The sequence below is a fragment of the Chrysochloris asiatica genome, unplaced genomic scaffold (assembly GCF_000296735.1).
Source record: "Chrysochloris asiatica unplaced genomic scaffold, ChrAsi1.0 scaffold00159, whole genome shotgun sequence".
Taxonomy (NCBI): domain Eukaryota; kingdom Metazoa; phylum Chordata; class Mammalia; order Afrosoricida; family Chrysochloridae; genus Chrysochloris; species Chrysochloris asiatica.
Window position 1 is genome coordinate 5,555,424 of NW_006408677.1, and position 24,924 is coordinate 5,580,347.

The window sequence follows — 24,924 nt, forward strand, 5'->3', positions numbered from 1 at the left end:
ATTACTCTTTTTTTCCTCTTCTTTCTTCTTCTAGTTAAGCTCTGATCATCCAGTCATTGAAGCCAGGTCAAGTGGGTATTATCTGCAAGTGTGGGAGTTCTTGTGCGTATGCCCTCTCTTCTTATCAGCTGGACGTTTCACTCTCCGTTCTAGTCCTCTGTGGCTATGTCACTGACTCTGGGTTGAAGAGTCCCCAGGTCTTGCCACACTGCTGGTCAACAACATCTCCACCTAGATTCACAAGAGTCTATTGAATGTCGTGGGGCTTAGCTTGCAGCTTCATTGCTGTTTTTCCTTTACTTCCCCTTATCGGTGACAAACATAGCCACCAATCAGAGTGTGTATTCCCATTGAGTCTTAGTCTTGGAAGGGGGTTTGCTCTGATGGGACCCGACCACTTGCCTTGATGTCTCCTGGGTGAGCAACTTGCTTGATCTTGTAGTAATCAGTCAGTCTGTCTATATTGTTTTGTATTTTTCCTGTCGGTCTTTCTTTCAAGAAGTAACTTCTGTTATTCTAGCCGCTCCAGACTAGACTGCTCGTCCTTTCAAGTGGAAATTTCCCACCTCTGAAGATTCTGGATGCTGTTCAGGATTCCACCTAGGGTCTTATGTAATTCAGAGGCCCTGCAGGAAACCTCCTTCACTGGAAACGTTGTAGACCCATTTTAAGTATTCCAATCAGTTAAGGAGCTCTGGTAGCATAGTGGTTACGAATCGGGCTACGAACCTCAGAGTCAGCAGTTTGAAACTGCCAGCTGTTCCTCGGGAGAAAGATGAGGCTCTCTGCTCCCATAAAGATTTGTTGTTGTTGTTAGGTGCCACGAGTTGGAACAGACTCATAGAGACCCCATGCACAGCAGAACGAAACAATGTCTGAACCTGGGCCAACCTTACTACTGCTGCCACACTTGAGTCCATCAATGCTGCCGCCTGGCCAATCCATCTCGTTCGGGATCTTCCTCTTTTTCTCTGACCCTCCATCTTACCAAGCATGAGATCCTTCTCCATGGACTGTTCCCTCCTGACAATATGTCCAAAGTATGAGAGACGAAGTTTAGCCATCTTGGCCTTCAAGGAGCACTCTGGGTTCACTTCTTCCAAAACAGATCTATTGGTTCTGTTGGCAGCCCATGGCACTTTTAGTATTCTCTTCCAACACCATAATTCAAAGCCTGTAAAGATTTGCAGCCTCGGAAACCCTGTACAGGGTCTCTATGAGTTGGAACCGACTCCACGGCACATAACAACAATAACAACAAACAGTTATAGACAGAAGATGGACTTACAAGCTTTCTATGGTGATATTTCTGGTTATTCCTTTCTCTCTCCTTCCAGTGTCTATTTTATAATGGTATGCAAGGGAAAACAAGATTCAAAAGACAGCCAAGCATCTAAAAATGTATCTATCGCTTCTAAGTTTTCAAATTTGTTGGAGTACATCTCTTTATAGTGTTCTGTTATTATCCTTTTGATTTCGTTTGCTTCCGTTGCGACATCGCCCATGTGGTTTCTAATGCGTGTTATCTTTGTCTTCTCCCTCTTTTCTTTTGTTAGGATTGCCAATGGTCTGTCAATTTTGTTAATCCTTTCAAAGAACCAGCTTCTTGTCTTGTTGATTGTTTCTATAGTTTTTCTGTTTTCTCTCTCATTTATTTCTGCTCTAATCTTTATTATTTCTTTTCTTTTGGTGGCTGTAGGTTCCCTCTGTTGGCCTGTTTCTAATTGTTGTAGATGGTGTGTTAATGTGTTAATTATGATTCTTTCTTCTTTTTGGATGTGTGTGTGTATTGCAATAAAATTTCTCTCAGTAACACTTTTGCCATGTCCCACATATTTTGGTATGTTGTACTTTCCTTCTCATTTGTTTCTGGGAACTTTGTGAAATCACGTTTAATTTCTGGTACTTCCCAGTCATTTTTCAGCAGGGTGTTATTCAGTTTCCATGTATTTGAGTTTATTTCCTTGGTCTTCCTATTGTTGATTTCTAATTTGATAGCATTTTGGTCTGAGAAGATGCTTTGTAGAATTTTGATATTTGTAAGTTTATTGAGATTTGTTTTGTGGCCTAAGTAATGGTCTATTCTGGAGAATTTTCCATGTGCACTGGGAAAGAATATGCATTGTACAGTTGTTGGGTTGAATGCTCTGTACACATCTATGAGTCCAGTAGGCTGATTGTGTTGTTTAGTTCTTCTGTGTCTTTGTCAAGTTTCTTTCTGGTTGTTTTATCCAGTTTTGAAAGCTGTGTATTAAAATCACCCACTATTATTGTAGATTCATCTATTTCTTTCTTCAAATCTATTAGAGTTTGCTTTATATATTTTGGAGCTCTTTCATTGGGAGCATAGATATTTATTATGGTTATGTCATCTTGTTCAATTGTCCCTTTAATCATGAGATAATGTCCATCTTTATCTATTATGCTGGTTTTTGCCTTAAAGTTTATTTTATCAGAGATTAGTACTGCCATTCCTGTTCGTTTTTTCTTGCAATTATCTTGGTATATATATATATATATATATATTTTTTTTCCCATCCTTTGACTTTTAATCTTATTTTGTCTCTGTATGTGAGATTTATCTCTTGCAGAGAGCGTATTGAAGGATCTTGTTTTCTTATCCATTCTGCCACTCTCTATCTCTTAACAGGTGCATTTACTCCATTTACATTCAGTGCAATTATCGATAGGTATGGATTAATTGCTGCCATTATGTTTGTTTTTTTGTGTTGCTTCTTTCTTTGTTCTGTGTGTCTTCCTTTGTTGAGTTCATGATTTTTGTGTTCTTTCTCATGAATTTCCTCATAGTTTTAATGTTTCCATGTTCTTTTTGGATTTTCATTTTCTTGGTATGTTGTCAAGTGTTAATTTTCTTTGAGCTTGCCTTATAGTCCATTAACTTTTCTCTACATTTAGTGCAGTCTATTTTATCCTGTAATCTACCTGACCTTCTCACCATCTGGGTCTCTGTTCTTATGTGTTTACCTTCTTTTTTGTTGTAATTGTTTTGATCATAGACTGACATTCCACATTCTCTGAGTTTTTTCTTGTAGTTTTGTTTTGTTCTCGACATTTCCTTCTGTCAATTTAATTCTGGGAGATGCTGCCACGTATGTCAATCTCTGGTTGTTCTCTCTTCTTATTTGTTCTCAGTTCACAGAACTCCCTTTAGCATGTTTTGTAGTGCAGGGTTAGGTTTGGCAATATCCCTTAGCTTCTGTTTATCCTGGAATGTTTTGATTACACGGTCATATCTGATTGATAGCTTTGCTGGATAAAGGATTCTTAGTTGGTAATTTTTTTTCTTTTAGAGTTTTATATATGTCTCCCTATTTCCTTTTTGCTTGGCTGGTTTCTGCTGAGAGATATGAGCTTAATCTGACTTGCTTGCCTTTGTATGTAACACTTCTGTTTTCCCTAGCTATTTTCAGGGTGTCTTATATTTGATTTTGGAGAACTTGATTATGATATGTTTCAGTGATTTTCTTTTGGGATCTATCTTTCCTGGGGTTCGTTGAGCTACTTGACTGTTTAGCTTTTCCCTTTTCAGGTTGTTAGAGAAATTTTCTTCCAGCAGTTCTTCAACTATTTCCTCTGTGGACTTGTATGATTCTTCTTGTTCTGGAATGCTGATAATTTTTAAATTATTTCTCTTCATGTTGTCCAACATGAATCTTAGACCTTCTTCAGATTTTTAAATCCTTTTTGCTGTTTGCTCTTCTATCTTAGTGGCATTGAGAGAGTTGTCTTCCAGATTCTATTCTACTCCTTTGCTGTTTCAGAGTATTGTCTATTTCTGATATTCTATTATTGATCATTTGGACATCTTTCTGTATGTTTTGAATTATTTCCAATGCTGTATCTATCTTATTTGATTGTTCTTGTAGCACTTTCCTGACAACATGTTTCCTGAAACATTTTATAATCATTTTTCTGAATTTCTTCTTAGGCATTTACAAGGCCTACCCTCCTTGCAGAATGGAGTCTTGTAGGTCATTTGTCTCAGACATTTTATCTTGTTTCTGGACATGTGGTGATATGGTCATCTGCTTTTGCTTCTTGGACATGTTTAATGTTTATCTGTGGCCTTAATACTTAATTTAGTATGTGTTTTGGTATTTTTTTATGCTTCCTGATTGCTTCCAGGTAGATGTGATAAAGATGTGGGCTTCCCTTTTCACTCTTCTTATTGCTTAACTCAGAGTAACTTTTACAGGTGTTGTCTGCCTCCCTATGGCAGTTGGTATTAGTTCTTGCCTGAGTTTTAGTGTGTTATAAAGTGTGAATGTAGCTTGACTATATGGCAGCAATTGCTGACTTTTCTTAGGTAATATAGGGAGAGAAAGAGTCCCCCAAAGGTAGAAGGGCAAGCATAAACAGCAAAACAAGCATCAGCAAACAAAAGGGAAAAAATAAGACCAAACAACAACAAAAACAACAAAACTAGACTAAATACTGCAGTTATAATCATAAAAAAGGGACCAGAAGGAGAGAAGAAAAAGAAAAAAAAATTCATTCTGTATTCTAATATGAGTATGACTTTAATGTCCTCTCTTCAGCTTCTTGCTTTCAAAGCTGCCTGATAGATTTCAAGATGCCACTGTTGGTTATTATGCTATATGTCAGGCTTTAATTTAATTTTCTGCCTGTTTTGTTTTTAAACTCTCTTTCCCTTTCTAAAGCCCTTTCGGGCCTTTCCTGTATTTAAAATAACAATAATAATAAAAATAAAAACATTCAGGGCCTGCTCTTGGGCTTAGTATCTGTGCACGTGCATGACAGAAGAACTCACCAGTGGTGAGGGTGGGAAGTGTCTATTCACTCAGGCACCCCCTCTAGTCACCAGAATGGAGATACACAAACAGTGGGGGAGCCAATGACCAGATGCCAAAAAAAAAAAAAGAAAGAAAGAAAGAAAGAAAGAAAGAAAGAAAGAAAGAAAGAAAAGCAGAACAAAGCAAATGTGACAAAGTGTATTGTCCACCTTTGCTTCAAGGTTCCTGTGGTATTTTTCCATGGTGTTTCTGCTCCCCTGCTTGATTTTGCAGTTGGTTCTGGCCCAAGACGTCAGCTCCAGGCCTCTGAGCCTGACAGATTCAAAAGTGTGTGATTTCTTACTTCACCTTCAAGTTCCACTAGCTATAAGCCTTAACACTTTAAAAATATTCCTAATTATGTGGTTCCGAGTTTTGGAGCTCTGCCCTGGATCTGCTTTGCTTGGTATTCTGTGGTATGGCTGACAGCGAATTTCACTGTACCTCCACCCTAGCCTCTTCAGTTCTTTCAATTAGAAAAATGCTCAGCAGATTTTTCTCTTTTGTCTTCCTGAGCTGCCCTTTGAACTCTTCTGTTCAGCTCTTTTACTTTATCATTTCTTTTGTGCTGTAACTATTTTACATTCAAGAGCATGTTTCAGAGTTTCTTCTAAAGCACATTTTCTTTTGTCTTTCTTTCCTGTCTTTTAAATGCCATTTTGTTTACATTTTGCATAATATCTTAGATGTCATCACACAACTCATCTGGTCTCTGGTCATTAGTGTATAATGTGTCAAATATATTCTTGAAATAGTTTGTAAAGTCAGGTGTCATGACTCAAGGCTGTTCTTTGTTCCACTGGACTTGTTTTCATTTTCTTCATTTTCAGCTTGTACGCACATACGAGGAATTGATGGTCTGTTTCTCAGAGAGTCCTAGCCTTGTTTTAACTGATGATATTGAGTTTCTCCATCATCTCTTTCCAAACATAAAGTTGATTTGATTCTTTTATCTAGTGAGGCCACACATACAGTTATTTATGTGGTTGTAAAAAAGATATTTGTAATAAATAAAACATAGATCTTGCAAGATTCAATCATGGATCTCCTGTATCATTTGTATCACTAAGGTCATTTTTTCTAGCTATGGATTCTTTTATTTTTGCTTCTAACTTTCACATTCCTATGACCATTAGTTATTATTAATGCATGTTGATTGTGTGTTTGATCAATTTCAGATCTCAGAAGTTGGTTAAAAAATCTTCAATGTCTTCATCTTTAGTATCAGTGGTTAGTGTATAAATTCGAATAATTGTAGTATTAACTGGACTTTCTTGTAATCTTTTGGGATGTATATTGTATGAAATAAAAACATAGTGACTGATCTTCAGAAACTTTCATCTATTCTCTTTCCTTCTTCAGAAGGTCAAAACTGTACTTCATATACACATTTCTGCCTATTTCCCCTGTTTCTTCTTCTAGTGTTACGGAAAATAATTACTCAGCAGCTTAGTAACAGAGACTATGTTCATTACACCCCATTTCCTTTCCTTCTGGGCACACAGCTTCATTGCATTTCCAAGTCCTTCCCCAGTCCACCCCTGCTCCACCCCTGCCACTATTTGAAATGTGAGTAGTTTTTATGGGCTAACCTCCATATTTTCTCTTCATCTATCTACTGGCTTGAGAGAACTCCTTGGGTCTAGAAGAAAAAGAGCAATAGAATCAAAGGAGTCTGTTTCTGAATGACCTTGTGGAGCAAATACTTTCCCAATTTTCATTTGACTGATATGAAAACACAAGGTTTCATTGTGTTATGATTTGGGGGATTGTAGTTAGCATTAGTTACCCACCCTAGGACACTCTTCCTTATAAAACTCCCTACATAATCTTAAGGATGGTAGTAAGCTAATCACTTTGTCTTTAATTTTGGTGAAGATTTGGGTTCCTTGCATTCAGACCTTACCAGATTACCAACTCCTCTCATTGTTCTTCACAGAGTCACTGTGCACTTCCTCCCATGGTGCCAATACAGTCTTTCATTACTTTTTGTATAGGATGGTGAGTCAAAAAATATTCACACTCTGGCTGTAAAATTTATCTCAATCAACATTTAGACAAGACTAATACATCAGTTTTTTATACAATTTCCTTGCTTTTCAATACACTTCATCCATTTGTCAACAAGCTTTCTTATTACCTTATTTAGGCAGAGCTGTGAGTCATGAAGGCAGCACTGTCTTCACATCTTTATCAGAGGGGGATCTTCATCCTTGAAGATATTCTTTCAAGTGAACCAAACAGGTGAAAAGTCAGATGGAGCAAGATCAGGACTATAGGGAGGATGCATTAGCACCTCAAAAGGAAGTTTTTGCAGAGTGTCAACAGTGTGGACAGACGTGTGAGGACATAGCAGTTCTCTGCATTTAATCCAAACTTTAGGCTTCAGCTCTTCAGTGAACATCTCACTGTAATGAGCACTGTTGATTGTTGAACCTTTTTCCTGGTAGTATTCCAATTCTGGTCCTTGAGAAACTCAGAAAACTGTAAGCATCAATTTTCCAGCTGATGGTTGATTTTTAGACTTTTTCTTGGTTGGCAATTGAGGATGTTTTCATTCCATACTCTGCCGTTTGCTCTCATGCTCGTAGTGATGAATCCATGTCTCGTCACCAGTAACTTTAAAAAAAATTTTTTAAGAAACATTTACTTTTCTTTGAGTATCTGTCCAAATTTTATTTGCAAATGTCCAAATGCTTATGTTTATCCTCTCTGTGAGTTGATATTGTACCCATCTCACACAAATTTTTCAAAACCCAAGTCTGTTGTAGATTATTTAATGGGCAGAGCCATGGCTGATTTACAAATGATTCGCCACATAATCTACTGTCACTCATCTATTTGACAAAATCATTTCACATGCATGTTTAGTGTTGTCATCAACCATGGACATCGATGGGCATTTTAATATAGCAGGAGTGTGAATCATTCTGAGTCACCCTCATACCTTATGTAGTTTTTCTACCTTAGTTTATCATTGGTGACAAATACCATCGATTCCTGACTCCTGTAGTTTGTTTCCCTCTCGTTCAATCACTTTAATGCCTTCATTTAAAAATAAGAATGATTTATTTTACATTCACATGTGGACTTTAAATAGCATAAAAAATGAACTATATTTGTAAACCAGTTTTACTGAAACTCCTTGCCCTTCTTGACCATTATTCGCCTCCAAACACTTCAGGGGTTCATATAATGTTGTTCCATTAGTTAATATCCCTATGATTATATGTCTATTCATTTCCTTACAGTTTCAGGATGCTCAGTTAAGAAGGTAGGTTAAACACTTTTAAAAAATTCCTTTGTAGGAAATGCGGATAGGTTTCTTGTGATACAATAGTGGATAATTGTTATCAGGATTGATTGTGAGAGTTGGAAATGTAAAGGTAGACATTTTGTAGCAAGGAGGGGAGTGATTAACTTTTCAGCCTAGGAGCGGAGCTTCCTGGGACCATCAAGGGAGAAGAATGGAGAGTGGGACCCTACCTAGAGAAGCAGTGATGCCTGAGATGGAGGCAGAGACGATGGCGTGGAGAGATGGAGCAGCTGGGGACTTTAGACACAGAAAGGGAAAGGGGCTGTGTGCTGTCGACTGGGGGCAGACCTGTAGAGTATACCCTTTGGTTGGTTGAGGGGATTGTAGCCATGGCAATGAAACGATATACGATAGGATGAATGTAAACTAATGTTGTCCCATGTAAACTATCACATAATTCATAATAAAACATTTTAAAAATTCCTTTGCTACGACTGACTTTCTTAATCCTTGGAGTATTTGTTGATATATATATATATATATATATATATATTTTTTTTTCCTTCACTTTTCACATTACCATGTCAATTGGAAGAAGCACAGTCAGAATGCTACTTGGAATCCAGGATAACCAGACTTCATCTAATGTAATTCAGACATATTATTAGGAAGATAATTAACCTGGAGAAGGATATCATATTTGGTAAAGTGGAGAACTAGAGAAAAAGAGAAAGACCCCCAATGCAATGGATTGGCACAGTGGCAGCAGCAATGGGCTCATGTGTAGCAAGGACATTGAGGTTTGCACAGGACGGGATATTGTTTTGTTCTGTTGTGTATAAGGCCTCTACGAGTCAGTACTGATATGATGGCAGCTAACAAAAACAACATGTCAGCCTATTCCTTTTCCTCGATCTGCTTTTTGCTGAGATTATCTAGGTTTCCAAGCTATATCCATCTTTCATCACCTTACACCTGGCCTATGATAAACAGTTGGTGCCCCTACCTTCAGTCTTTCTCCATATCTAATTCTTCCTGCATACTGCTATCAGATGAATGTTTCAGCACATCTTCTAATCTCATTTCTTATTATGCCTTCACACAGATTTCTGCTGCTGCTAGCCAAATGTGCTTATCAGCTAAATATGACTTGTTTCTTTTTTCCCTCAATCTTCATATGTGCTATTCTCTGCACTTGGAAAATTTCTGTTCTTCACTACTTTTCCTCCTATTCAGAATTTATCTCTTGCCCAAGTTTTCACCGAATCACCACAATTCACTTATCTACTCTACATATACAATATTCGTTTTCATACACTGAAATGTGTTTTATAAATGTTTCTTTCTTCTGTGCATATGACATGTAAACTATTTGAGGACAAGGACTTCAATATTATACAATATTATATATGTATACAGCCCATATACTTTATGCAATGGACAGTATACACTCAATAAATATTCATTATTGACTTCAGTACCATCTGGAGAAAACAAGGTAGAGTAAACAGCAATAAACCTTAGGGAAGACATGTTTATATGGGTGTAGTTGATTTTATCAGTTTGGATTTTACAGAAATTAGAGTGCTGAATAGCCTTCTCAAATTCACCATCACTGATTTCAGTTCTATTAAGTCAAGTTTGATATGAAAGTGTTTTCAGTGAATGATTTTTAAACAAACCACCCCATACATTCATCAAAGAGACTTAATGTTAAACTTTTAAACTCTGTGTCTTCATAACAAACATCTTAGAACAAAAATGCATGAGTAATAGAAATATTTGAGCCAGACAATTTTCAACATTAAATTCTCTCCCAGAGAAGAGCAAACAACAATTGCAAGTGTTCCATCTTAACTGGCCACTGTGGAACTTTTTTATATCTTAACTTGACTCTGGTTTTATCAGTTCACTTGGGAAATGAATACAAGGAGTGTAAAGATTTATATGTGCAATTTCCAGGATATTTCCCTTGGTCACTACTTAATTTTCTAGAAAACATTTGGTGCAAACCAACCAATTTATTTAAAAATAAAATGCCCAAGGGAAGTAAATGCTTTAAACCAGTGGTTCCATATGCTTGTAAGCCCTTCAAATACCAGTTGTGTCCAGAAGGCGTATCTTTTCCTTTCTTGCCAGAATTTTCTTCCTTCACAAACCTGCCATTTTCCAAGTTGTTGTGGAAGCAATCCTTAGGATACTAGTCATTTCCATGTCCTCTTGAATATCTCTGTGCATTTCTTTTTCACAAATGAACTCGATTTCTTTCTTTCATTGCAATCTGTTTCCCACGTTTAGACTCCACAATGTGAGTTATCAATCTTCAAACCACATGTTAATGTTTCACATTATGCTACCTTGCTTTATAAGAAGCCTACAAGTAAATTTGTACCCCTCACCTTTTATGTCTTTATTTCTAGGAGTGACTGAAAGCAGAACTGATTTACATGTAATTCAATTAATGCTTAGAGAAGTGTGAGGAGAAATATCTTCTTACTTGTTTTCAGGAACCATTAAAATACCTTTCGGAATCTCCTTACTTAGACAGGATCCCATAAACAACCTAATCCATTAGATTCCAGATTTTGTCAAATTAAATGCATGTGCATGTTTTACATTCCTTTGAGCGTTGTTTGTGTTTAGTGTGGTGTTCATTTCCTATACATCTTTTGTGATTGTGCATTTGTCATTTGCCTTATCTTTTCTGACATTTTCAGAATGATTTGCTTTAAATAGCTTCAATTCTAAATTATATGTATATTGTTGATGGCTGAGCTAGATAAATCTTTTATGAATATGTTGGAACTATTTACACCAACAGTTTTCAAGATTTCCAAAATTCATTTCAGTGAAAAATTAAGAAAATGTTTTCCAACAATTAAATTAACTGGAAGAATACATCATGTTCTAGACTAAATACATATGTATTATACCCGTATGAGCTTCACCGTTTTTGTTTTTAAATCTCAGATGAAATCAAATTGTGAAATGCCTTCTAGAAATGCATTTTTATAATGTGCATATTGGGTTCTGAAAATGGTAGAAAAGGTTTCTTGTCAAGTTCCCTAGCACAAGTGTGAATGCTCTGATTTTGAGTACCTACTAGTAGTGAAAGGACACATTGTAGCCAGCCAACTCAAATTGCTACCCACGTTTAATCATTGTAAATAAAGGAAGCAGAGAGACCCATGTTATATTTTGAAAATTGGCATGCTGAATACAGAACTATTCGTTTAAAAATACCACTAAACATTCAATTTGAGTTTATCTATACTTCTGTGTAAAACAAGATAATAAAAAGTACAATTGGTCACTTGAACACATACTATTCACTCCATGCAGGTAATAATGCATTGCATTAAAGAATTACAGTAAATACAATTTTATAACACTTTAGAAAACAGTTAAAAATTGACAAATTTCCACTGTGAAATACTTATAGTTTTATACAGAAGCAAAATCATCTTTGCTAGTGGAAAAAAATTACATCTATGAAACACCTACACATGTGGAATTTACTAATTGTCCCACTGAGAAATGAACTGGTATCACTGCTAAGCTTTCCTGTACTGTTGGTACATAATGCATTTTCAGAAAGGCTGAATATTGAAAAGCAACAGAGAAATAAGTACTTTGAAAGAAAACAATGCATCACAGGAAATCAATAATGAAAGGATGGTGAAAGAAACAATCAAAGCATATATCTAACAGTCTCTTACACATTTATAACTTTCACAATTATAAGCACTGATCAAACTCATTTTTACAAGTTGTGTGCATTTATCCTTGCTCCCATTTGGCTCAAAATATGATTTAAGAAACAGTTACAAAATGTCCAAATCAACCTTGATTAACAACTGACCCCCATAGGCATCTAGATGAATAGTACAACAAATTTGATTAATTGAAAAGAACATAAAGTAGTAATGCACAATAAGTACTAGAATAGGGGCACATCCTTATAGCATATATGCAGTATTTTATTCACAAAGGTTTTCTGATATGGTACAGTCACAGTCACTATGGGAACGTGTGAGAAGTTTAGTCTATCAGATATACTATTTGAAGCACCAGAAACAAAGATACTTCTGCAGGAGCCTTGCACACATGGCCAAGCAGATACTGTTATATACAGAATAGTCTATTTCACAACTACATTTCAGATGCGAATCACTGCAATTGCTGCTCTACCTACCACTAGTAGCTTGAATCATTTAGCACTTCATCTGTGAATATTGTTGTATGACTTGTTTTCTATTGCTGACACTCACAGTCAATATATATTTAAATTCAAACTCCAGTGATGCTCAAAACAAAATTTTAGGCAGACGTTCACATCTTTGTGAAAAACTTAAAGCACATCAAGAGATCTTTGGGGGAAAATATAATTTTTTTATCAAACAATAAGATGTTTTTTCAAAGTTGTAATACTTTTGAAATAAGCTAGGAAGCCATAAGGGTTGCTCAAAAATCATCATTAAAGAACTAATAGCTTGTCTATTCATTTGCTTAAGAAATGCTCATTGCTTATTTACCTACCAGTTTGCCTACATATATAAGTGCCTAATAAAACTAAAGCGTAGTGGTTACGAATCGGGCTGCGAACCTTAAGGTCAGCGGTTCGAAACTACCAGCTGCTCCGCGGGAGAAAGATGAGGCTTTCTACTCCCGTAAAGATTTACACCCTCGGAAACCCTATACAGGGTCGCTATGGGTCGGAACCGACTCGATGGCACATAACAACAACAACAATAAAACTAAAAGCTGTTATTATGAGCTGTTCATGTAGTCTACAAAAGTTGTCCATTATATCAAAGAGTTCTAGACTTTTTGATCAAGTTTTTCTCAGCTGATCTTCCTCTACAAACAGTCTTCCAATGGGGTGCCTCAGTATTTCTTTCTTGATAGTTCCTGGTCTTCCAATGACTCTATAAAAGTATTCTTCCCATTAAACTTCATTGAGAATTTTTTAGTTCAATGTAAGTCCGTAACTTTTCCTTATTTGAAATACCATATAAATGCTGATATGTTCATAAATATAGGGAAGATTGCTGATCTACTAAGCTTCCAGTCCATGGATCATAAAACCTACTCTAAAACAACAGGGTATGTATCTTTTGTCTTTTCAAGAAGAAATCAAAACTGTACATTGGAGAAAGGTACCATACTTAAAAAGCAGGTCCTTCTTTCCCCCCATTATTCTGGAAATATAAACAAAAATATTTAAGTACAAAAACAATTTCTGTGTCTTTTCTTCAAATATTTTTTCAGCACCTTAGCGATATTAGGTGTACTTTATGATTGGTTTGGCAGAAATTATGTATGCTTACATTGTTTTTCAGAAGATTCCGGACTATTACTACCAAATATCACTGGTGAAGCTAAGCTCTTTGGATGATAAAGGTAGCAGAGAACTGTTCCTATGAAATTCTTGGGCATCTTTCAGGGTATTATTAAGGGGTAGTTGTCCATTGAGTAGCGTGAGTGGAAGATTACAATAGGTATGGTGATTGCCTAAGGAAGGTACAGAAAAGGTGGTTGTTGGTATCTCATGTTTATAACCTCTGCAACAGTGCCTCATTTGCATTGAATCTGAATGGTGGAAATCAGGGAGATCAGCTTGAGACGACACCAGAGTGGCCGAAGTACCGGTCATTGCAACAGAGGGTATAGGTTGCAGTTCTCCAAAAAGTCCTTGTTCTGCAGAGTCCAGAACATGGCATCTAGATAGCATTTCCTTTTTCTTGATGGGCATTTCATATACTAAATGCTTCCAAAACTTAGAATTTAATTTGCTGCTTTTGGGTCCCTTCCACTTGATCAGGGACAGAAGTTTGATGCTGCGCTTTAGTGATTCCACTTCCTGGCAGTTCACCTTCCCTTTTAATTCTGTACACTCAATCAAAATCACTTTGATTTCTCCACTGACTAGCATGTTATGGAGTCTGCTATCCAATTCGAAAACACTCCATCCCCGTCTGAGAATATAGTCTGGAGTTAGCAAGATAATAAGTCTTCTGCTTTGCTCAACACATCTTGTGAGATCTTCAATGTATGCTACAAATCACAGAAAGAGAGAAAGAGTAAAACAAAGACATTTCCAGTCTTTAAAGCATTAGGTTTGTGCTCTAACATAACAATGATCCAGTATTTCTCTAAGGTACAAGGCATATTCTTTTGTTGTATTGTACATTCAGAAAGTCTATTTCCTTAAAAGTAATTTTTTTAACAGAAATGTAATGGGTTATAACATTTATTTTCTTTCTCCTCAGTAGGATTTATAGTGGTCTATTGACCAATCTAAACTCTGACTTCTTTAGAGCCTACCTGTATTTCAGCAATTTTTATTTATTCAGTCTTTAATTCTAACAAGATTCCTGGCTAGTACTTTAAATGAACAAACAATCAGCTGGTTGAAGAAAAGAGATACAGAGCATTTTGATAAATTTAGGGTTACTGTTTTTATGGTTCTCCAGTTTTCAGAGATTAAACTATTACAGGATCTATATACACCAACCACTTAGAAGATAGTTGTGACTCACAGGCACTGGAAAATTTCTTCTACAATAATAGCTTATTTCCCAGAATACCATCTGGCCTTTGCAACCAAGGTCCTCTATTTTGTCCTGCAAATCTGGAGATGGGGCTGTGGTATGTGTGCCCATGAGTTTAATTTGAATCAGCTGGGGTATGGTGTGGCCTGAACATTGAAAGAGGAGGAGTTTATCAACTGAGAAGTATTTGCCCCACTCCTTGGAACCGTTCTGAAAGTGAGATGAATACACTATGGCCTTATACAATAGAAAAACACTCAAATTAACTCTGGATTTATTTATTCCATGGAATAATCCATTTGCAATTATGCTTCCCAAAGTGTTATCTGCCAAAAAGGGAACACATGCACATGTTAACAAATGGAGACTTGGACACAGGTGCTGCAACAGAAAGCTATCTTTACTAAGCAGAGCGCAAGGACTTGTCTAATGTGTAGTGCCCTCTAGCAGAAGCAGTGCTTACAGAAGCATAGCAACATTTGTCACTGCAAATCTGCCCAAGGTTATAGACTGCTTTCAAGGAGTCACGTCCAGTGCATAGTGTGGGGGCCACCAGAAATCCCAGTGCAAATCATTTGTAAAGATCTTCAACTTATTTGACAGATGCATATTTTACAGATGATCTCTTTTTCAGGGTTTTATTTCCACCATTTGGCACAAAGAAAACTTTCACAAGTGAAAATGAGTACACCCTACAGATTAACAAACAACAACAAAAAAAACTTTTTAAAAGATATACACAGAAATGCCTATTTAACAATTTATTCTTACTGCTGTTTTGAGTTTTTACTTAACACATTTCAGGACTTTCTCATGCAGTAGTTACAATGTTTTTTACCTGAGGGGATATGGCAAAATCTAATTGGGGATGGAATCTCAAAATAATTTCAAGTGTTTTATTGTAGAGATTAAATATGGGAAGGGATCAGCATTGAAATCTGAAAATAAAACAAAACCAAAACCAAACCAAAGCTAAACTAAAAGCACCACAACAATAGTAATAGGGAAATTATCACTCTGTAGTTATCACTTAGAGAACTGGTGAAACAGAATGGAAGGAAAGGTAGAAAGTTTCAATAGAGTGGAAAAATATTATCCCAATGTATCAACAGCTCTGACTCTTCATTTTCTTCCTTTCTTTCTGCTTCCAAAAAGAAAGAAGTTATGTGGGAAGCTTCATCATTAGAAGTTGGATCTGTAAGATACAGTAAAATAAACTATCATGCATCTTTCCCATTATTCTTTTCACCTTTCCTCAAAAAACAAAACAAAACAAAGAAAAAATCAAAAACAAAAACAAAAACAAAAACAAAAAAACAAAAAGCAAACCAAAACAAACCCAAATTCATGGTATTAGTGCAGAAATCCATGAAAGTACAGTTTTTCAAGGTCAATTATGGCATAATAATTATTTTTATAGAAGATTTCTTTACAAAATAATTTACCAAAGACAACCCTGGGTATTATTTGCTCATTAATTGCATTATTTAACTTAGATTTAAAAAAAATTCATTGTACAAACCTTGTCAGGAACACTTCTGTCATATAAAATATAATTATAAACACAACGCTACAGACAGTCCCCAGATTACTTCAGACTTAGACAACTCCTACTTACCAAGTTATGTGAATTTGCCCTCACTTTGACAAACTGAACAAACCCCTACTCACAACAAATTCTTCATCACAACCAACATCACTTGACACATATGCAGTTTTTAAACCATTGAAAAGGCTTCTAGCCTTTTCTTGCACTAAAAATCCCAAACCAAACCCACTGCAATAGAGTCCATTCTAACTCATTGTTGTTGTTAAGTGCCACTGAGTCAGTTCTGGCTCATTTCCAAGGAGCATACGGTGGGTTTCAACTGCTGACCTTGTGGTTCACAGACCAGTCCTGATCTTACAATGCCATACAACCTTAAATAGAATTTCCAAGGCTGTAATTGTTAAGGGATAAGAAAGCCTCACCTTTCTCCTGCAAAGTGGCTGGTAGGTCTGAGCAGCCAATCTTGCAGTTAGTAGTCCAATGCTTAACTTAAGACTAAATAAAAACTGTATGCATCTCTTCAGACATATCTATAAATTCATTTAGGAATGGATTTCATTTATATCCTGGGCACTGTCTGTATTTGTATGTGTGAGGATGTAATTTAAATTTACTTTTAAATTTATACTTTAAGAAAATTATATATCAATTCCTAGCTCTGTCTACTTAAATAAGCAATAAGAAAAATCCTGATAAATGAAGAAAATATTGACGTTGTCACAGATTTCATTATACTGGGGTCCACAATCAATGCCCATGCAGGCAGTAGTCAATAAATCTAACCATGTATTGAATTAGGCAAATCTGCTGCAAAAGGTCTCTTCAAAGTGTTGAAAAGTAAAAATGCCACTTTGCGGATTAAGGTGCACCAGACCCAAGCCATATGTTGTTGTTGTCTTTTTTTTTTTTTTGAATTTTTTCCTATGTTTATGAAATATGGACAAAGAATGAATAAGGAAGGCCAGAAAAATTGATATATTTGAATTATGGTATTGGTGAAGAATACTGAATATACCATGGACTGCCAGAGGTACTTTGTCTCAGGTACTTTGGACATGTTATCCGGAGTGACCAGTCTCTGGAAAAAGACATCATGCTTGGTACAGTAGAAGGTTAACGAAAAAGAGGAAGATCCCCAACAAGACAGATTGACACAGTGGCTATAAGAATAGATTGAAACATACTAGTGATTGAGGATGGTGCAGGATCAGGCAGTATTTTGATCTGCTGTACATAGGATTGCTATGAGTCAGAATGTTTTTTATGGCACTCAACAGCATCAACATCTACTTAAAAAATGTTTCTTAAATAATAAGACAACCAAGTGTCCATAGTCTTACAAGAAAACATACAGCTACACACTGATTGATTTGATTGGAATCTCATCATCTTTGGCTTTGCTATTCTCTTTCTGGAATAGGGAAAGGAACAGAGTAACAATTTTTCCCAGTAGTTGAGTCTTCTCCCTTCTACTATATTTTGCCATTTGAAAACTAAGAAGAATGCAACATTTAGGGTTCTTGGGGCTTCTTAGGAACTCAATAGACATAATTTACATTTGCCCCCACAAAGAATGCTTGTCAGAACAGATCCCACTCAACTCAGCTGTACAGGGTGTGGGTGTTGAAGGGAACCTTGGAGAGAGGGAGTGGTCCCTGTCTCCTGCATACTATACTGGCTGTGTTTATTCTGGCAAAGTCTAATGGAGAGTTGAGGCAACCATCCAGATAATTCCGGCTGAAAATCTGCTGTGGAAGAAAAAGGTCTGAATTATCCTGGTTTGCCCTATATATACATTAATCATATGCACTGGAGTCAGTCAGTTAGTACATCAAAATTTTCCCTGGGTAGATGCAGCCGAAGTGTCCCAAAAAAAACATGAACCATTTGCTTGGGCCCTGATTCCCATGTTCCATTTCACTTGGTGAAAAACCAAGTGAAAGTTTTCAGATGTGAAGCCCACATTTCACTTCTTGGGATGGTGATCAGTGGCTGGGCAGCAACCTCAGTGTTTGAAAGCAAATGGGGAGGCGCCTCTAAGAGCTGCCTGGCTCTAAGGAAAAGGACTGTGCCCCAGCTTCTCTTTCTGTTTTTCTCTCTGCGTTTTTCTCCTCCAACATACCACCTTTTACCTGTCTACCTCTCTCTCCATTCCTTTAGTTTCCTTTATCTATCTTTTCATTCTCTTTCCCCTTTATTTCCTTCTTTGCTTGTTTCCCACTCTTTTTTTGTCTTCCTCTCTTCCCCTCTCCCCTATCTCCCTTTGTTTCACTGATTCCTCACTTCATAAATCCTTCATTTATTCTTTTTCTTCCAATAAATAAATAATTATCAAACAATTATGGAAGATATAAGTCAATTGGGATGAGACCAAGCAAGCAGAGTTATTTATTTATTTTTGTTGTTGTTGTTATTATTAGTCTTTAGCCAGGGAGTTGTTACTGAATTCTATGCTGCAAGTACCCCAAACAATTTTTTCCTTCATCCTTGGGGTTGCATATTTGTGTTTAATAATAGAGAATCAGAGCCTGACCCATAATGGTACATGTCTTCTTTTTGTATAGCTTATGGGATAAGAATGGTTTGTGTGTTTTTTATTTCATATTTTAAAAGTTATATATAAAAAAAGATAGAAAAGCAAAGAAAATGATGCAACAGAGACCATATGTGACTCACCATGCCTAAAATATTTACTATCTGGATCTTTACAGAGGTTTGCCAATCCATGAATTGGAGAGCAATCAGGGAGCTTGGGTTTGGAAAAATTCCAAAGAAACTAAGCAGAAACAGGTATAGAATTAAGATATTGCTGATCCACTCTAGTGTAGTTTGTAGTGTAGTCTCTGACAGGCAGTGGGATTTTCCATGGATGGGTTGTGGTTTTGAGGGAGATTTTAGAAACCATTAAACCATTTATAAAACAAAACAAAATAAAAAAGTGTTAACACATAGATATAATAATATATGTATTTTTTAATTCCTAAATCTATATAGCACATATGAACACTAGTTAAATCTTGCTGTAACTTGTTCAAGCAAATTTAGCAACTGAATACAGGAATCTCTTAAAAAACTTTTCCCCCCCACAGAATAATGCAGAATATTTCTTAAATAAAGGGTTGTTCAGTAAGTTCTTCGAAAATTTTTATTTGAAGCGATTTTTGATGAAAAAAAACCAGTGGTGTCTGATAGGTTTCTGTTTATGTAGAACAGGCTTTGAAACCATATCAGATTATCGGATATGAATCAAAGCCAATTACAGTTAACCTATTTATGATTTTACACAATTAAGAAAAAAATAAACAGTTTTTATTAACAAAAAAGCCCACGCCCAAAATCCAAACCCCCTGCTATGGAGTTGAATTCTGACTCATAGCCACCATATAAGACAAAGTAGAACTGGTCCATAGGGTTTCCAAGGTTGTAATCTTTAAGGAAACTGACTGCCACGTCTGTCTTTCATGGAGCAGTTGGTGGGTTCAAACTTATAAACTATTGGTAAGCAGCCAAACACTTAACTGCTGTGCCACCAGGGCACCTTACTGTTTTGATTGTTATTGTTTAGTGCCCATGAGTGAGTTCTACTTATAGCGACCCTGTATAGGGTTTCTAAGGAGAGGCTGGTGGGTTTGAAGCAAGAACCTTGTGCTCATCCTACAGCTCCACAACAGGACTCCTACAGCTTTGATGTTGTTGGTAAATGCTGTGGAGTCCGTTCCAACTCATAGAGACCCTGTATAGGGATTATAAGGAACAGCTGGTGATGTTGAACCACCGATCTTGCTGCTCAAACAGACTTTGTAGTCCAGTGCATTAACCCGCAGCACCACACCGGGACTCTGTTTTTGACTGTTGTTGTTATAAAGTGCCTTCAAGTCAGTTCTGACTCATAGCAACCCTATATAGGGTTTCAGAGTAGCAGCTGGTGAACTTGAACTGCCGACCTTGTGGTTCAAATTGACCTTACAGTGCAGTGCATTAATGCATAGTGCCACACCAGAACTCTTGGTTTTGATAGGAGTACCTAACTGATAAAAGTTTATTTTTCACATTACAAGTGTAAAATCACAAGAAAATTTTGCATTTATTATGCTGGAAGTTTACAGAAAGGAAAATATTGTAAAAAAGGATTACATTGTCACTTGGTTCTTCTTGGAATGTGTACTTACTAGATAATGACAGAAATTGCATACCAGTAACATCAATATTTATAGAAAACAAGTAAAGTAACTACCTAAAACCTTATTAAAAGCAAAGCAGATTTAATTTTAAGATCTTTCGCAAGGACAGTTTTATAAACAAAAATTCCACTGCATTTTAAGGAGAACCAGGATTAGATCTAGAAATGTGACTTGAAAATAAATAAATAAAATAAGACCCTTAACATTTATTAACAAAGCTAAAAAAGAAAACACACACACACACACACACACACACACACACACACACTTAAAAACAGAAGGAAGAAATATAAAGACCAAATAGAAGCAGGAAAATGGCAGCCCCAAGAAATTGCTCCTAATAGGATGCATATACTTTCCCATAAGGGCTTGTTGTTGTTGTTAAGTGCCATCAAGTCGGTTCCAACCCATAGTAACCCTGTATAGGATTTCCAAAGAGCAGCTGGTAAGATTGAACCACCAACCTTGCAGTTCAAATGGCTTTACAGTCTGGCACATTAACATACAACACCATACCAGGACTACCATAAGGATTTAGTACTCTTTTAATTCTCTAGATTATACTCCAAGTCAGCAGCAGATGTAGGCAGAAGGACAAGAGGGAACAAAAATTCCATATTCATGACTTTCCATATAGTTTGCTACTGCTGCTGCTGTTGTTAAGTACTGTCGAGTTGCTTCAAATCATTGTGGTCTGTATAGGATTTCTGAGGAGCAGCTGGTGGGTTTGAACCATCAATCTTGTGGTTAACAATCCAATGATCATCCTACAGCACTACACCAGGACTCGACTGCTACTGCCTACTACTAATAATTTCTCAAAATAATCACCTACTGCAGGAGCTCTGGCAGTGTAATGGTTATGGGCTGCTAACCTCAAGGCCATCAGTTTGAAACTACCAGCCATTCTGTGGGACAGAGATGAGGCTTTCTGCTCCCATAAAGATTTACAGCCTCAGAAACCCAAAATAGGGTCAGGACCCACTCCATGACACGTAACAACTACCACCACTAATAAATTATCTTTGTGTTAACACTTGCATGTATGTCATAATCATTATTAGGGAGAGTGAACCTATATTTTTTAAGTTAAAAGTCCATAGACGAAAGTACACTTTATTATTTTTCTGGTTCAAATAATAGTAGTTTGATATGTTTTTACCAAGAATTATGTTCAACAGTCATTAATTAAACTGGAAATCACTAGATAAGATATATCAAAACAGATAATACTACACTCATTTTTTGTAAATATTAGTTACTTGGTAGCTATCTCTATTGATATGTATAAAGTCTATGGGTTTATATTTCAAGAAAAATTAAGCTTTACATTTTTGACAGTACTGGGACAATAGGAAAAATAATATAGGTTTAATATATATCTGACTCTTGGTTTGGTAGTGTAAGATAACTAAAAGGATGGCAGTTCAAACCCTCTAGTTGCTCCTCAGAAACTCTGTACAGGGTCGCTATGAGTTGGAATTGACTAGATGACACTTAACAACAACAATACACTAGTAGACATTTGGGATATCTAGTGGCTTATATTGAGGCACTTTATAATATAGTTTCACTAAAAAAAATGTTGTTGTTATATGCTGTTGAGTCAGTTCAGACTCACAGTGAACCTGTTTAGGGTTTCTGAGAAGTGGTTGGTGAGTTTGAACCACCAATCTTGTGGTTCAAAGCGTCCTTAGGGTCGAGTGCTTATCCTACAGCATCACACCAAGATTCCTCACTAAAAATACTATCTGCATTTTAAATAATAATGTTAAATACTGACCTATTAAAAGATTTAGACTTCTGGTTCTGCGCTACAGCCAGGAGAGTAAAGTAGTGGAAAAGCTCCGGTGAGAAAAGAGGGGGATCTCACAAAGGAAACATTCATATACCAGACCTACGGCTTTTGAACTATCATAAGATCTAGTATTCAGTCTCCTGAACTTGCATTTTTGAGAAATCACACTGTTAAAGAAAAAAAACACCCACGGGACTGTAGGTACCTCCAGCGACTGCAGAGTTTAGAGGGTGGGGCTAAGGCCAGCCCATTCGGAAAATGGCGTTTCAAGCAGGGAAGAAAAAAAAGTGGACCCTGAACAAAAAAGCCACAAGAAATGACATAGTTCTCCCTCAAAATCTCCCTGCCCTGCCTTAAGTTCTCAACAAGATCATCAGGCAGGGCAGTTTACCCAATGCATAGAGAGAGGGAGAAAGACCGTGACTTTTGATGTCACCCGCCATCCACCGTCCCCAATCTGAAGCCCTGCCCCGACTCCCAGGTAGCAGCGGGGATCATCCAGCTGCTGTTCTGGCGGGACAGGGAACAGAAAACGTTAACCAAAGCCGCATTCCAGCTCCAAAGTGGTGATTTCTGTCCATGCATTTATATTACTTCTGCTTTTAGTCCTTTTGATCACACATCTTTCCTCCCTACGTCACCTAAGAAGAAGCAGCAATCGTGGCCATATAACCAAGCTTTAAGCATACAACATAATACTCCACTACTAAGACAAGACCCACCAACACCTGCTATGCATTACAGACGATAAGGGAAGCCCATCTCCCGATCATATTATTATTAATAATAATAAAAATAAAATAATAACCATGACCAATAAGAAACAATCAATTTTATCGAAACACGTCCAAAACCAGAAGAGAGCAGCTGACACAGATGAACTGGAGACAGACAAAGGCTTTATAGAGGAGGAGGAGTGGGTTTTGGATATGCCTGAGAGGGAATTCAGAAGAATGATATGGAAACAACTTCAAATAATCCGAAAAGGGGTCGAGGAAAATAAGGAAGGAGTAAAGAAAGTATTGCAGGAACAATCAAATAGGATTGACACAGCATTGAAAACAATTCAAAACCTGCAAAAAGATGTCCGGATGATGAATAATAAGATTTCAGAAAAAAACAATAGGCTGAAAGGGGAAAGGAGAAGACTAAAAGAGATGGAAGCCAGAACTAGCGAGCTGGAAGACAGACCTCTTAATACTGCCAAGGTAGAAAAGCAAGCAGCTAAAAGGATAAAACAATCTGAAGAGAGTCTAAGATTCATGTTGGATAAGATGAAGAGGAATAATGTAAGAATTATTGGCATTCTGGAACAAGAAGAAGCAGAAAAGTCCACAGAAGAGATAATTGAAGAGCTTATGGAAGAAAATTTCCCTAACATCTTGAAAGATGAGAAGATAAACATTCAAGAATCCCAACATACCCCAGGAAGGATAGACCCCAAAAGAAAGTCTCCACGACATATAATAACCAAGCTCTCCAAAATCAAAGACAAGGAAATATAACTTATAAAGGCAAGCAAATTAGATTAAGCTCTGAGTATTCAGAACAAACCATGCAAGTGAGAAGACAATGGGGAGACATAAACAAAGCTCTGCAAGAAAAAAACCTGTCAACCAAGAATAGTCGATGCAGCAAAGCTAGCAATCAAATATGATGGTGCGATCAAACATTCCAGGACAAACAGAATCTGAGAGATTTTATCAAAACCAACCCAGCACTTCAAAACATCCTAACGGGAGTTCTATGGACAGAAAACCAGCAAGAACAGACAACAAACAGAGATTGACAGGTATGGCAATACCACCTGGAACACAGTCAACAGACAGTGGAGTCCAGAACAGAACGAGACTACAATGACAAACTCAAAAGAATGGGGAGATCAACTGAAGGTCAAAAACATATCAATGTCAAAGAAGGGAAAAACGCAGCAATGGAAGCCCAGGTCGTGGGGATGCCAGCTAAATTACAGGTTACCATGGAGTATCCTAAATGCAGAGTAAAAGTTAGTAGACTCCAAAGAAAGTTTACACACCACAACATATCATAAAAACGAATTCCCATGCAGAACAAGTGAACAGAGAAACTAGGGGGAAACCGACCAGAAACAACTCAAAGGACCTAAAGCCAACACAAGAAAGAAAGCAGAACCAAAGAAGGAACAGCACTGCCAAAAAAGTAACATAATGACAGCAATCAATTCATACTTATCAATAATTACATTGAATGTCAATGGATTGAAAGCACCAGTGAAGCAACAAAGAGTGGCAGAATGGATAAGAAAAAAAGATCCATCAATATGCTGCCTGCAAGAGCATATTACACACAAAGACAAAAACGGACTAAAAGTTAAAGGACGGAGAAAATGTTACCAAGCCAACAGCAGCAATAAACAAGCAGGAGTCGCGATACTAATCTCTGACAAAGTAGACTTTAATATAAAAACCAGCATAAGAGACAAAGAAGGATACTATCTCATGATCAAAGGGTCAATTGAGCAAGATGACATAATCATAATAAACATATATGCTCCCAACGAAAGAGCACCAAGATACATGAAGCAAACCGTAATGGAATTGAAGAAAGTAATAGATAAATCCACAATTATAGTGCGATATTTCAACACACCACTCTCAAAAAGGGATAGAACAACCAGAAAGAAACTCGACAATGCTACAGAGGAACTTAACAACACAATCAACCAACTTGACCTCATAGATGTATACAGACCATTTTATCCAACAACGGCACAATACACATTCTTCTCCAGTG

At 36.8% G+C, this 24,924-nt stretch overlaps 1 protein-coding gene across 1 annotated transcript in view; it reads right to left on the reverse strand.

Annotated features, from left to right (window-relative positions):
- Nucleotides 1-13,260: 13,260 nt before the first annotated feature.
- Nucleotides 13,261-24,924, reverse strand: part of IL1RAPL2 (interleukin 1 receptor accessory protein-like 2) — a 2,128,207-nt gene continuing 2,116,543 nt past the window's right edge. The window contains exon 10 of the mRNA XM_006871058.1: nt 13,261-14,127. Coding sequence (XP_006871120.1) covers nt 13,430-14,127 — 698 coding nt within the window. The 3' untranslated portion in view covers nt 13,261-13,429. The remainder of the gene's footprint in view (nt 14,128-24,924) is intronic.